The 13,354-nt window shown below is 47.7% G+C and overlaps 1 protein-coding gene across 1 annotated transcript in view; it reads left to right on the forward strand.

The window, feature by feature from the left end:
* LOC121864780 overlaps nucleotides 1-13,354 on the forward strand; it is a 37,825-nt gene that overhangs the window by 2,246 nt on the left and 22,225 nt on the right. Inside the window, exon 2 of the mRNA XM_042363949.1 lies at nucleotides 12,972-13,246. Coding sequence (XP_042219883.1) covers nucleotides 12,976-13,246 — 271 coding nt within the window. The 5' untranslated portion in view covers nucleotides 12,972-12,975. The remainder of the gene's footprint in view (nucleotides 1-12,971; nucleotides 13,247-13,354) is intronic.

Genomic DNA, 13,354 nt, shown 5'->3' on the forward strand with positions numbered 1-13,354 from the left:
AGTTTCGGTTTGTTGATGCATAAAACGAACTAATTGGTCGCGTTCTTTTTATTGTTGTTGCTCTTCTTCTTGGGTAGAAGAAGAAGAACAACTAAGAAGAACGTAGAAGAATTTAATTTCCTAAGTGTGAACAGGTTTGAATTTGTGTTTTGATAATTGATCTCTTTTTTGGGGTAAACATTTCGGATTTTGATTGACAGGTAGACCAGGTGTGTGTGTGTGTGTGTGTGTGTGTGTGTGTGTGTGTGTGTGTGTTGTGTGTGTGTGTGTGTGTGTGTGTATGTGTGTGTGTGTGTGTGTGTGTGTGTGTGTATGTGTATGTGTATGTATATGTGTGTGTATGTGTGTGTGTGTATGTGTGTGTGTATGTGTAATATGTATGTATGTATGTATGTATGTATGTATGTATGTATGTATGTATGTGTATGTATGTATGTATGTGTGTGGCTATGTGTGTGTGTGTGTGTGTGTGTGTGTGTGTGTGTGGCATGTGTGTGTGTGTATGTGTGTGTGTGTGTGTGTGTGTGTGTGTGTGTGTGTGTGTGTGTGTGTGTGTAGCCCTGTGTGTGTGTGTGTGTGTGTGTGTGTGTGTGTGTGTGTGTGTGTGTGTGTGTGTGTGTGTGTGTGTGTGTGTGTGTGTGTGTGTGTGTGTGTGTGTGTGTGTGTGTGTGTGTGTGTGTGTGTGTGTGTGTGTGTGTGTGTGTGTGTGTGTGTGTGTGTGTGTGTGTGTGTGTGTGTGTGTGTGTGTGTGTGTGTGTGTGTGTGTGTGTGTGTGTGTGTGAAAACTTTGATATTGTTATTGAAATTTTAGTGAACATTTCCCAGTTAATAAGGTAGGGTGAATAGATATTAACATAGATGAAATTATTGACAGTCTTGATGGAGCAAAGAAAGTTTTCCCAGCTTCAACAGGTGTTAACTCAGACACACCTGCGAGACTCCATTCACGGATTAATAGTTGATGCCTCGGGGAACACACACCAGGAGAGGACACACCTGTAACGAGAGAGAACACACCTGCTTTGGACGTGAGAACATGTGTCCTTGTCTCTCATATACAGAATCACCGATGACAACCATAATTTACCTGAGTTTGGGCCGTAAATTACATAAACAATTGTTACGTGGGCTCTGGTGAGATGAACCAGGCTTAACCCACTCCTCTTAATAACGCTCAAAGCTGATAGAACCTACCCACCCTATACCCACCCAATACCCACCCTACCCACCCAATACCCACCTAACCACCTGCTCTCTTCTGGCTCCTCAGTTATTTGCGTGATTACCATAACTTTATCGTGGTGCAAAAGAGTTTGACCCCTGAGGCCAAAAGGTGGAAGGGTCCATATAGATAGTGACCTCCTCCCTCCTTGTCGTCACAGAAACGTCCCTAAAAAAACATTAAGATGGGCGGTGATTATAGTTGTCTTTACCAGTTGGCTATAGTGAGTCCTGTGGTGGTCCTTCCCTCACTCACTCCTCACCAGAAAGAGAGAGTAGGAAGCAGATAATGTAACAACCCCTGAGTGTGTGTTCTAGGTATTTATATTAGCCCTTGTGTCTACCTTAATTATGACTTAAATTTCACCTCAACGACACAATCCTTTAGTACGGTTATGGGTCAAAGGCGTCTGATGCAGTTAACATGGTTATCGAGGTGTTCAGTGTGGTTAACAGACACGTGAATGACGATAACTGGCCGAGTTATCAAGGCAACACGAATTATAACCACGACCCATCTCCTCCTCTTCCTCCTTCTCTTCCTCATCCTCTTCCTCCTCCTCCTCCTCTCCCCTCCTCCTCCTCCTCCCCCCTTCCCCAGGACCCAGGGGTTGCAGCAGGTGCCACGCTGGTCATTATCATATGATCGTAAATACCTGGATAATTGCTCCTTCATTCCCCTGATCCACCTGTTGCGGCTTTCCGGATTTTATTGCATGAAATTTTTGGAAAGTTGGCTGCTGTGGAGTTTCATAGCCGACACACACACACACACACACACACACACACACACACACACACACATATTACATACATATCTCGTGACCAAAGAATCAACTCTTGGAATGATTATATATTTTTTTTTCTTCAACACAGTGTCGTTAAAACACATCGAGACGTATCATTACGGACATAGCTAATGCACTTTTATGACGGCAGGGAATGATTCTCGGCGCGTGGTGGTGGAGACGGGTGGTGGAGGTGGAGGGTGATGGTGGATGGAACAGGTTTTTTGGTGGTGGAGAGGATGGTGGAGTTATGGAGAGGGGTGGAGGGAGGTTTTGCTGGTGGAGAGGGGTGAGGTTGGAAGGTGTCGGAGGAGGGTGTTAGGTGTTATGTTATCCTCCTCCTTCCTCCTCCTCCTCCTCCTCCTCCTCCTCCTCCTCCTCCCTCCTCCTCTTCCTCCACCACCTCCTCCTCCTCCTCACTTCCTCCCACCACCTCCTTCTTCCCTCCCATGAATCTTAAATCATAATGGCTGTAATACGAAACGTGTAGTAAAGGATATTATGTGGATTCTTGCACACGAGGAACCTTGTTAGGAAGTCACATTGGGTTAGGTGGACGGCAGTGGACGTTTCTTCTCACCTTCCTCTCCCATCTCTCCCTCATCACATCCCCCACACATCCCCACATCCCCCCCACACACAGTAGCTGAGTTGTATCGTTTTATGCTACGTGTCGCTGCCGCCGCTACTTATCTTAGGCGTTTATTGCGGGATAATTCGTGGGGTTTATTTTCATTATCCACCTGTGACCTGATGCGAGGTGAGAGGTACTGGAGCTCTGTGTGTGTGTGTGTGTGTGTGTGTGTGTGTGTGTGTGTGTGTGTGTGTGTGTGTGTGTGTGTGTGTGTGTGTTAAAATCATATATAATTAATCTTCAATGTTTCACTTAAAATGCATACAGATGAATTATTGGTGATGGTAGTGGTGACAGCGATGGTAGTGATGGTGGTGGTAGTAACAGCGGGGAAGGGTGGGTGTGGGTATGGGTGGGAGTGGGTTGGTTGTGGGAAGGAGGGGGAGTGTTGTTTAAGGAATATTTCAATGTTATGTTAAATGGCAAGTGTGCGTCCTCCCGTTCATCTGTCTGTCTGTCTGTCTGTCTGTCTGTCTGTCTCCACCCCCATTATAATAGACACCATATAAGGAGTTTTACTTTTCACACCTGCCTGTGGTATTTGGTACGTGGTGTCCTATAGGTGAGTGTCGTATAGTTCGCTACTGGACAGAATCACCACCGGACAGAATCATCACCGGACAGAATCACCACCGGACAGAATCACCACCGGACAGAATCACCACCGGACAGAATCATCACCAGACAGAATCACCACCGGACAGAATCCTGAGGAATCAAGAACTTGAATGAATCCATCATATTGATAACCAATTATAAATCATATAATAACTGATAAAGGTCATTTATTATTATTAAGTGATTGAATAATAACTTGTTAGTTGTTTTACAAGATTATGAGGTAAAAAATATTGTATGATAATGGTATTGGTTGGTGATTGAGGGTTATTGATGGGTATGTGAGAGATTGTGTGAGGGGGGGATTGTTGGGGTGTGTGTGTTATGGTGGCCAGTTTAATAGAATGATGATGATGATGATAAGAAGAATGAAGACGAGATGTTGTTTTAGGTAAAGGAGGAGGAGGAGATGAGTGCAGGAGGGAGAGGAGAGTGACAGGGAGGGAGGAGAAGAGTGACAGGGAGGAGGAGAAGAGTGGATATGATGATGATGATGAGGAGGAGGAAAGAGTGACATGAGGAGGAGGAGGAGAAGAGTGACAGGAGGAGGAGAAAGAAGAGTGACATGAGGAGGAGGAGAGAGGACAGGAGGAGGAGAAGAGTGAGGGAGGAGGAGGAGGAGGAGGAGAAGAGAGGATATGATGATGTGAGGAGGAGGAGAAGAGTGACATGAGAGGAGGAGGCAGGTGGTAGAGTGAAGGTGAGGCAGTAGTTTGTGGTGGGTGGTGGCGCTGCGATCAAATCCATATGATAAAAAAAAAATAATTGTTCTTAATAACTGACATTGTTTCACGATGGCCGGTGGTGGTGGTGGTGGTGGTGGTGGTGATGGTGATGGTGATGGTGATGGTGGTGGTGGTGTTGGTGATGGTGGTGATGGTGGTGGTGGTGGTGGTGATGATGGTGATGTAAATTGGTGGTGATGGTGGTGTGTGGTGGTGGTGGTGGTGTGGTGGTGGTGGTGGTGGTGGTGGTGATAACATAGAACATAAGAACATAAGAAAGTGGGATACTGCAGGAGGCCGACTGGCCCATATAGGGCAGATCCCCCAGCACCATGTCTATCCTTCGTCTTGAAGCTCCTAGCGTCTGATCCTACTATAGCACTCGGTAGCCTATTCCTATCCACAACTCTATTACCAAACCAATGCTTGCTATATCCTTTCTGAATCGGAATTTATCTAATTTAAAGCCATTTGTTCTAGTTATTTCGTTATTACTGAGCTTCAGAACATCTTCCATTTTACCCTTGTTAATCCCACTTACCCACTTGTACACCTCTATCATTCTCCCCTAACTCTACGCCTCTCTAATGATAAAGCCTAAGCTTTTCAGTCTTTCTTCATATGGAAGGTTTCTAATATTATGGATCATTTTTGTCATTCTTGCTCTCTCGAATCTATGTCCATTCTTATAATAAGGACACAGAACTGAACCATAATCCATGTGGCCTCACTAATGCTAGGGTAAAGTTTCAAGATAACGTCAGCAGTTCTGTTACTCACAGACTAGATATGACCCAAGAATCCTGTTTGCCTTGTTGCGAACGCTAATACATTGTTTTCTAGGTTTCAAGTCGTTTACTCAAATACACCTAGATCTTTTTCACAAACTGAGTTTTCTATTTCCGTGTTACCTAGTTTATACTTAATTGTATTCGTCTCCCTATCTGTAGTACCTTGCATTTATCAGTATTAAATTCATTTGCCAGTCTACTGACCACTCATGTAAGGTATCTAGATCTCTTTGAAGGTGTTCAAGTCACTGTCTAATTTATCCTCTCCCATTTTGGTATCATCTGCAAATTTTCTAATCCTACTAGTTATGCCTAAATCAAGATCATTAATGAATATAACAAATAGCAGACTAATACAGATCCTGAGGAACTCGCTTTGTGCACCCCAGTCTGACTAATCCATTTATGCTGACTCTTTGTTTCCTACCAGTTAACCATGACCTAATCCATTTTAATACTGATCCACCTATTCCATGTGCTACAGTTGTTAATGGTGATGGTGGTATGGTGATGGTGGTGGTGATGGTGGTGATGTTGTTGGTGTGGTGGTAGTAGTGGTGGTGATGGTGGTGGTGATGTGGTGGTGGTGGTGGTGGTAGTGGTGGTAGTGGTGATGGTGGTGGTGGGGTGGTGGTGGTGGTGGTGTTGGTGGTGGTGGTATTGGTGGTGGTGGTGGTGGTGGGTGGTGGTGCTGGTGGTGATGGTGGTGATGATTGCATTGTGTGGTCGATGGTGGTAAAGGAGGTGAAGGATAGGGGAGGAGAGAGGTGGAGGTGGTGGAGGGATGGAAGAGGAGGAGGTGGTTGTTGGAGGAAGGAGGTGATTGGTGGAGAAAGAGGTGGTTGTTGGGGAAGAAGGTGGTTGGTGGAGGAGGTGGGAAGAGGAACAAGGTAAGGACGTGTGAAGGTGTAAGGGTAAATTCTAACTCCACAATTACATACCAGGTATCAGGTGGTATGGGAGAGGGTACTAAAGCAACAACAGAAGTACACAACAGCATACAGCACAGCACACAACAGCATACAGCACAGCACAGCTTGCGTGGGAGGAGGGAGGGGAGGGGTCTGGCCATCATCACACAAGCTGCTACTGGTGTTAAGCGCCTCGCCTCGCAGTAACCCCGTGACCGCCAGACTGACCCGTCGCTCCTATTGCCTCCTGCCACACGACCCATTGTGCCATGGCAGAGCTCTGGGCTGGAGGCCACGTGGACAACATTCTCTGAGCTCAAAGGGTTACAATGTGGACAGGAGATAGTTGCCGACACACACACCGCTGTCTGTTACCTCCCGCACTGACACTTGTCACCCACACTCCTACAAATCATCTGGAGGCACCCAAGTGTACACCTCCAAAACGAGTTGTTGAGACCCGCGTATACATTATCTGTCGTGTTTATGGGTTCTTTCGTGCTGCCGCTGATGGTGTCTGTGTGTTGGTTGGTGTGGGTGTCCCAACCTCCGCCAGGCCTTCAGGAGCACCACGCTGGAGGGTACAGCCGTCAGCACCCGCCTGGCGAAAGAATCTCTACGATGTTTACAAATTTGTGTCGATTAAGTACAGATCCTCCATGTTAATTGCGTTTGCGAATATAAGCAACAGTGTCTTAAAACAACTGATTGTGGTCATTAAACATTTATCATATTACATATGTCTCTTCATTCTACTGTCTAATCTTTATTTTAGCTCAATAATTAATTCGATCTACCCCCAAGCAGTGTAGAAGCCTTCAGTTCTTCATGGCAAACCATCTTGAAAATGAGTGTCTTTCAGGAACTCTTGACTCGTAAAGAAACTTGAACAGGTTGAAGATACCAAGACCTTGAGCTGTGAGGGTAAGAGGTGTGAATGTGTCTTCATAACGTATGTCAGTTCTCAGTGGTGTTGAGAGGGTGAACGAGTGTGGAGGCACCAGCTCTGGCAGGTCAAAAAACACTTTCGCTTCTCATTCATTGTGCTTCCTAAGGTGTCTCACTTTCACCTAGTGGATATGGCAGCTGTAGTCTCCTTCCTCGTCTTGCGTCTATCGTAGGGATAAATAATAACTTCCGTCTCTTACCGTCTAATTTTAACCTCATGTCGAACAAGTCTCTGAAAATTACATTGGTTGGCGGTCGTCTTAGTAACAAGAGGGAGAGTCAAGGTCTTCCTCCCAGCACGAAGCGCGGTCTCCGGCTTGCCTATAAAGGAGTGACATTATCTTCGTGTTATCTTAAAATGGAAAAATAACTTCGAGGTAATTTTTAACATGTTCAGGTGTTGAAGGTTTGGGTAGATTTGATTAGTTCGTGGGTTAAGTGTTGATGAGTAGCGCTTGGGAGGGGAGGGTGAGAGGGAACATAGCCGCTAGTGTGAGGGTCGTCCTAAAGGCGAGGGGGCGACTGGTTAGGGATTCGGGTTTTACTCTGTGCTGACCGGGCCAAGTTAGGCGGGCAGGCTGTGGTCCGCGCGCTCGTAAACGGTGGGCGCGCCTCGCGTAAGTCAGCCCCGACCACGCCCCCACACGCCCACCCCAGCCCACGCCCGCTACCGTCTTACTGGCCTGGCCGTCCCTCCGCCGTCGTCACCCCACGCCCTCCACCACTACTGGCAGAGAGCTCTTGAGAGAACCTCGACTCCTGCTCCTGGTAGATGTTGAGTTTCCATTGACCACTACAGCTGTTGACGATGGTTCCAGTGACCACCACAGCTGTTGATGACGATGGTTCCAGTGACCACCACAGCTGTTGATGATGATGGTTCCAGTGACCAACACAGCTGTTGATGGCGATGGTTCCAGCGACCACCACAGCTGTTCATGACGATAGTTCCAGCGATCACCACAGCCGTTGATGACGATGATTCCAGCGACTACCACAGATGTAGATTTTGGTGCTTCCGCTGGTTTTAGAACTCCCTTTTATGAGAGTTTAAGAAGCTTTGAACCGCTGTTTCTGCTGTACGAGTGAAGATGACTGCAGGAGAAAGAACCATTTGCTGTGTTACCAACACACAGTGGGGGAAGGTCTAGCAAGGCTGTTATTGCTGCTGCTTATGGCGATAAAAGACACACCGATGTTGTTGTTGATGGTTATGAGGTGTTGGGGACCAGGTGTGAAGATAGGTTAGGTTAGGGTAGGGTGATAGTAGTAGAGTTAGGTTAGGATAGGGTGATAGTAGTAGAGTTAGGTTAGGATAGGGTGATAGTAGTAGGGTTAGGTTAGGATAGGGTGATAGTAGTAGGGTTAGGTTAGGGGAGGGTGACATTAGTAGGGTTAGGTTAGGATAGGGTGATAGTAGGAGGGTTAGGGTGGGAAGGTACGTCAAGGTGATAGAAGTATGTGCCCAGGACTTACACAGGTGATGTGGTCTCTGGCAGGACATTGGTCTACGTCAGCAGGGTCCTTCTTCAAGAACCTGTTAGCAGGAGGGTGGTGGAGCGGGGCACGAGTCTCCCAGGGCAGTTTGGGGTGCAGGAGGAGGAGGAAGAAAGGAACACGATAAAGGAGAGAGCATAAGAGCGGTGGAGAGGAGACAAATCTAACTTTACCTGAAGATAGTCACCCGAAGAGAACAGGTGCAGGTAGTCTCCAGCATGATGAAGTCAGGTCGGGTATGTGAGCGGGCAGCGCGGGACCTGGACCAGCCTCGCTCCCTCCTGTACGGTCCAGTACACTCATAATGGTGGTATAAAATAGCCATTAAAGAGTGGAGGTGTGCAAGTGGTGGTGCGTGGTGATGGAGGCAGTGTGGAGGTGTGTGGTGATGGAGGCAGTGTGGAGGTGTGTGGTGATGGAGGCAGTGTGGAGGTGTGTGGTGATGGAGGCAGTGTGGAGGTGTGTGGTGATGGAGGCAGTGTGGAGGTGTGTGGTGATGGAGGCAGTGTGGAGGTGTGTGGTGATGGAGGGAGTATGGAGGTGTGTGGTGATGGAGGCAGTGTGGAGGTGTGTGGTGATGGAGGCGGTGTGGAGGTGTGTGGTGGTGGAGGCGGTGTGGAGGTGTGTGGTGATGGAGGGAGTATGGAGGTGTGTGTGGTGATGGAGGGAGTGTGGAGGTGTGTGTGGTGATGGAGGGAGTGTAGAGGTGTGTGATGATGGAGGGAGTGTGGAGGTGTGTGGTGATGGAGGCAGTATGGAGGTGTGTGGTGATGGAGGCAGTATGGAGGTGTGTGGTGATGGAGGCAGTGTGGAGGTGTGTGGTGATGGAGGGAGTATGGAGGTGTGTGGTGATGGAGGGAGTGTGGAGGTGAGGAGACGGGGAGGTGGAGAGACTTAAATATGTAATAAATACTCACGAGCTGTTTTACCTCCAGATAACACTAATGACAGGTTCCTCCTCTATCACCTCCCGGCCTATTGTTTGTGGTAGAGGCAGCAGTGTGGTAATGGTGGGAGAGGCAGCAGTGTGGAAACGGTGGTAGAGGCAGCAGTGTGGTAATGGTGGCAGAGGCATTTGGAATGTCTCACCTCAGGTTGACAGGTAAAGAGGATTCCTGCATGAGATTCTTCCCTCCCTCTCAACCCCCCCCCAGACGATAAATCAACTCACAAGCAGATACAAGTGCAGCAGGAAGCACCAGCAGGCAAGCAACGCGGCTCTTCTGCTTCATCCTTTGTTCCTCCGTTGACCTTGTCTGCCCCAAGATGACCTCAAGGGCTCTCTCGTGCTGGGGTCATGAGGGCAGGTGCAGCGCCCCCCTCCACACACACACACACACACACACCAATAATGGACTGGGTATCTAAATGAACAAACATTCCATGACCGCCTGCTTTGAGCCAATAACTTCTGCAACATCTTCCGCTTATTGTTTCATCTTTGTGTACGGTATAATCATCATTAATCCTCTACTAAAAGTTATTGTATCATTGATATTCTGAATGATCCAATAAAAGAAGGTTATTCTCTCTTATGTGTCTCGTGACCTGTTTAGCGAGGTAGAACAATGAGCGTGTGCGTGGTGCTAATACAAGCCGTGTAGCGACGGGGGGAACCTGTTAACGTGAGGCAGTAACATATATTTCTCAAGTTCAGATGTTGTTGTTGTTTCCCTTCGTCATCTTCGCCACTCGCAAGATAACCACAACACTCACCACTCAAGATCACCACAGCGATCACCACAGAAGCAGCCATACGTTTCATCACCATCACCATCATCCTGTTATCGGCATACTCATCACAAATACCAGTACAATCACTAGCATAGAATCACCATCAAGTATTCAGCATGATATTGTTGACGTGGTATTATTTACCTCCCTCCTTCCCTCCCTCTCTCCTTCCTTCCTTCCCTCCCTCCCTCTCATCTTCGTCGTGTCATTTGTTGCAATTACTTGTGTCCTTCATCACCTCCTTCCTCTCCCTCCTCTTTTTCCCTCCTCCTCTCCTTCCATCTTCCTCCGTTCTTCCCTTCCCTTCCCTCTGCCTCTTCTTATTCCTTACCCTTCCTCCTCTTCCTTCCTCCTCTCTCACTCCCCTTCTCCTCCCACATTTTACCACTTCCTTCCCTCCCTCTTGTTACTCTAGTACTTCCAATATTGCCAATCACTTCCCCCTCCCCTCCTCCCTCCCCCCTCTCTTCCCCCTCCCCTCCTCCACCTCATCCCCATCTCCCGACCAGAAGGTAAAATCTACATAATATTGAAATAGAATGTAAATTGACGTCCCCAGGCCCAGGATCTCCCCCCTCCCCTCTCCTCCTCCTCCTCTTCCTCTTCCCATCTTCTCCCTTACTTCTCCATCATTTCCCTTCCTCCTCCTCTTTCTCTTCATCCACCATCTTCTCTTCTGTCCATCATCCTCTCCCATTCCTCCACCACCTGTCCCACAGTCTCCCTCCCCTCTTACCACTCTTCCCCCTCCCTACTCCTCCCCACCTCCCCGCCTCCTCCACCTCACTAGCCAGTCATCCAGACCATCGCCTCGAGCTCTGTGTAATTGAGATACATTAAAGCGAATCAAAATACATATTAGGCATCGTTTGAGAGACGTATATGCAAATGAGCGTCGCATTGAGATTCGGTCTGTGTGTCGGAGCGTCTGAAGGCCGGTTATTGCAGGTCACAGGCGGGAAGAAGAATGTCCGTAATAAAGTATTTGCCTAAACTTATGTTGGTTGTGTTCAGTGGCGGGTCTCCAGTTCCACAAGGTTTAGCGCTGGTGGCGAGGCTTTTCGTCACCTCGCCACTGAACGATCCCATCTGGTGATCTCCTTGGCGATCTAATGGCGTTTGGTGTGATCTAGATGTCTCGCCAGGGTGATGGTTGGAGGTTAAAATGTTTGTGTCTTCCGTGTTGTGTAGTGTGAGATGATGGTTGTGACTGGTTGGTTGTGGTGGTGTTGGATGATTGTGGTTAGTGGTGGTGGTGGGGATGGATTTGGTTGTAGGTGGTGGTAGTGGGGGATGGTTGTGGGGTGGTGGTGGTGGTGGTGTTGTGGTGGTTATGGGTCGTGGTGGTTGTGGGTGGTGGTGGTGGTTGTAGATTGTTGTGGTGCTTGTGGTAGTGGATGAAGGTGGTGGTTGTGGGTAGTGGTTGAGTACTGACAGGTGGTGGTGTATGATTGTGAGATAATTGTGGGGTTGATATCCGTTGTTAGTGGTGGTAGTGGTTGTTAGTGGTAGTTGTGGTCGTTAGTGGTAGTTATGGTCGTTAGTGGTAGGTGTGGTTGTTAGTGGTAGTTGTGGTTGTTAGTGGTAGTTGTGGTTGTTAGTGGTAGTTGTGGTTGTTAGTGGTAGTTGTGGATGTTAGTGGTAGTTGTGGTTGTTAGTGGTGGTAGTGGTAGTTGTTAGTTGTAGTTGTGGTTGTTAGTTATTGTTGTGATTATCTCCGGGGCTCCCACACTGACTGATCAGTTGTGAATCACCGTCCTTCTCTCCCTCATACCTCCACTCCCTCACTCCATTACAACTCCACACTGCTACACACACTCACTCCAACACACCCCACACCCTCCCACACCCCACACCCACCTCCCCCACTGTAGCTAATATATAAAACATTATGGTCCACTTGACAGACATCCAGCAGCTGAGGCATAAATTAGTCGATATACAAACAATGTGAGTGGCGGACAGGTGAGGGTGGAAGTGTGAGTGGTGGGTGTGGGGTGGTTGTGGGGTGGTGGGGTGTGGGGTGGTGGGTGTGGGGTGGGTGTGGGGTGGTGGGTGTGGGGTGATGGGTGTGGTGGTGGGTGTGGGGTGGTGGGTGTGGGGTGGTGGGGCAGGGTGTGGTGTGGGGTGGTGGGGTGTGGGGTGGTGGGTGTGGTGGTGGGTGGAGGTGTGGAGTGTGAGGTGGTGGAGTGTGAGGTGGTGGAGTGTGAGGTGGTGGAGTGTGAGGTGGTGGAGTGTGAGGTGGTGGAGTGTGAGGTGGTGGAGTGTGAGGTGTTGGAGTGTGAGGTGGTGGAGTGTGAGGTGGTGTATGTTTAAAGAGATCACCTGAAGATTGGCCCCTCCTCAGTTTATTTCACCTTAAGATTAACTACCATGATGTTAACCTAACCTAACTTAACTTACACTAATCTAACTCAATCTAATCTATGTTATCGTTATAGTTGTCATTATTGTTGCTGTTGCTTTTGTTGTTGTTATTGTTGTTATTTTTATTCAATTGATTTTTAGCTCAGCCACATTGTAGTGTTAGGTGGTGGTGCTGCTGCTGCGAGATGCTTAGATGAGTAAAAAAAACACGTGACCTTGGTGAGTTAAGTCGTGTGTGTGTGTGTGTGTGTGTGTGTGTGTGTGTGTGTGTGTGTGTGTGTGTGTGTGTGTGTGTGTGTGTGTGTGTGTGTGTGTGTGTGTGTGTGTGTGTGTGTGTGTGTGTGTGTGTGTGTGTGATAGTTACCCATGATAATATTACTTGTTTGTTTTTAGTGTTTTAAAGTTAAATTATATATTGTGTTAAATTAGGTTCATTTTGACACTTTGTTCGGGTTTATGTTGTGTCCGGTTTTTGGTATTTTGTTTTTCAATTTTTACCTTTTTATTTTATGTATCGTGGTAATTGTACAGGTGACTCAGGTATCTTCTCTCCCCCCCCCCTCCATACAGGTACATTAAAGTTTTTATTGCTATTTTTTTTTATCTCCGAGTATAAGATTTTTCAGTCATTTTTTTTCATATTTTTGTCTCCGATTTTGGTATTTTCAATTAGATCTCTCTTTATGTATCACGGTAAATGTACAGGTGACTCAAGGTATTATCTCCCCCTCCCACAGGTACATGAAATACCTGTACCCTATAGAGTGCGAGAAGATGAAACTGTCCAACCCTGCGGAGCTTCAGAGTGCCATTGACGGTAACCGGAGGGAAGGGCGCCGCTCCTCCTATGGCACTTATGGCGACGCCGTCCAGCCGCCCCTCCTACCCCTCCAGAACCTACAGTCTCTCCAGAACCTACAGAACCTCCAGAACCCTCTCAGTTTAGTACCTCGGTCGCAGCTCAACGGCAATGGCAACACACATCCTTTGGCGCCTCAAGATTACCTCCTGGGTGAGTGTTGTTGTCTTTGTGTCAGGGTGTGTTGGGGGTGTGCAGGTGAGCCATGTTCAAGTAATGTGTACTAGGTGAGACAGTGTTCACTTAGTGTAGGGTATAACA

The sequence above is a fragment of the Homarus americanus genome, unplaced genomic scaffold (assembly GCF_018991925.1).
Source record: "Homarus americanus isolate GMGI-L3 unplaced genomic scaffold, GMGI_Hamer_2.0 scaffold9233, whole genome shotgun sequence".
Taxonomy (NCBI): Eukaryota; Metazoa; Arthropoda; class Malacostraca; order Decapoda; family Nephropidae; genus Homarus; species Homarus americanus.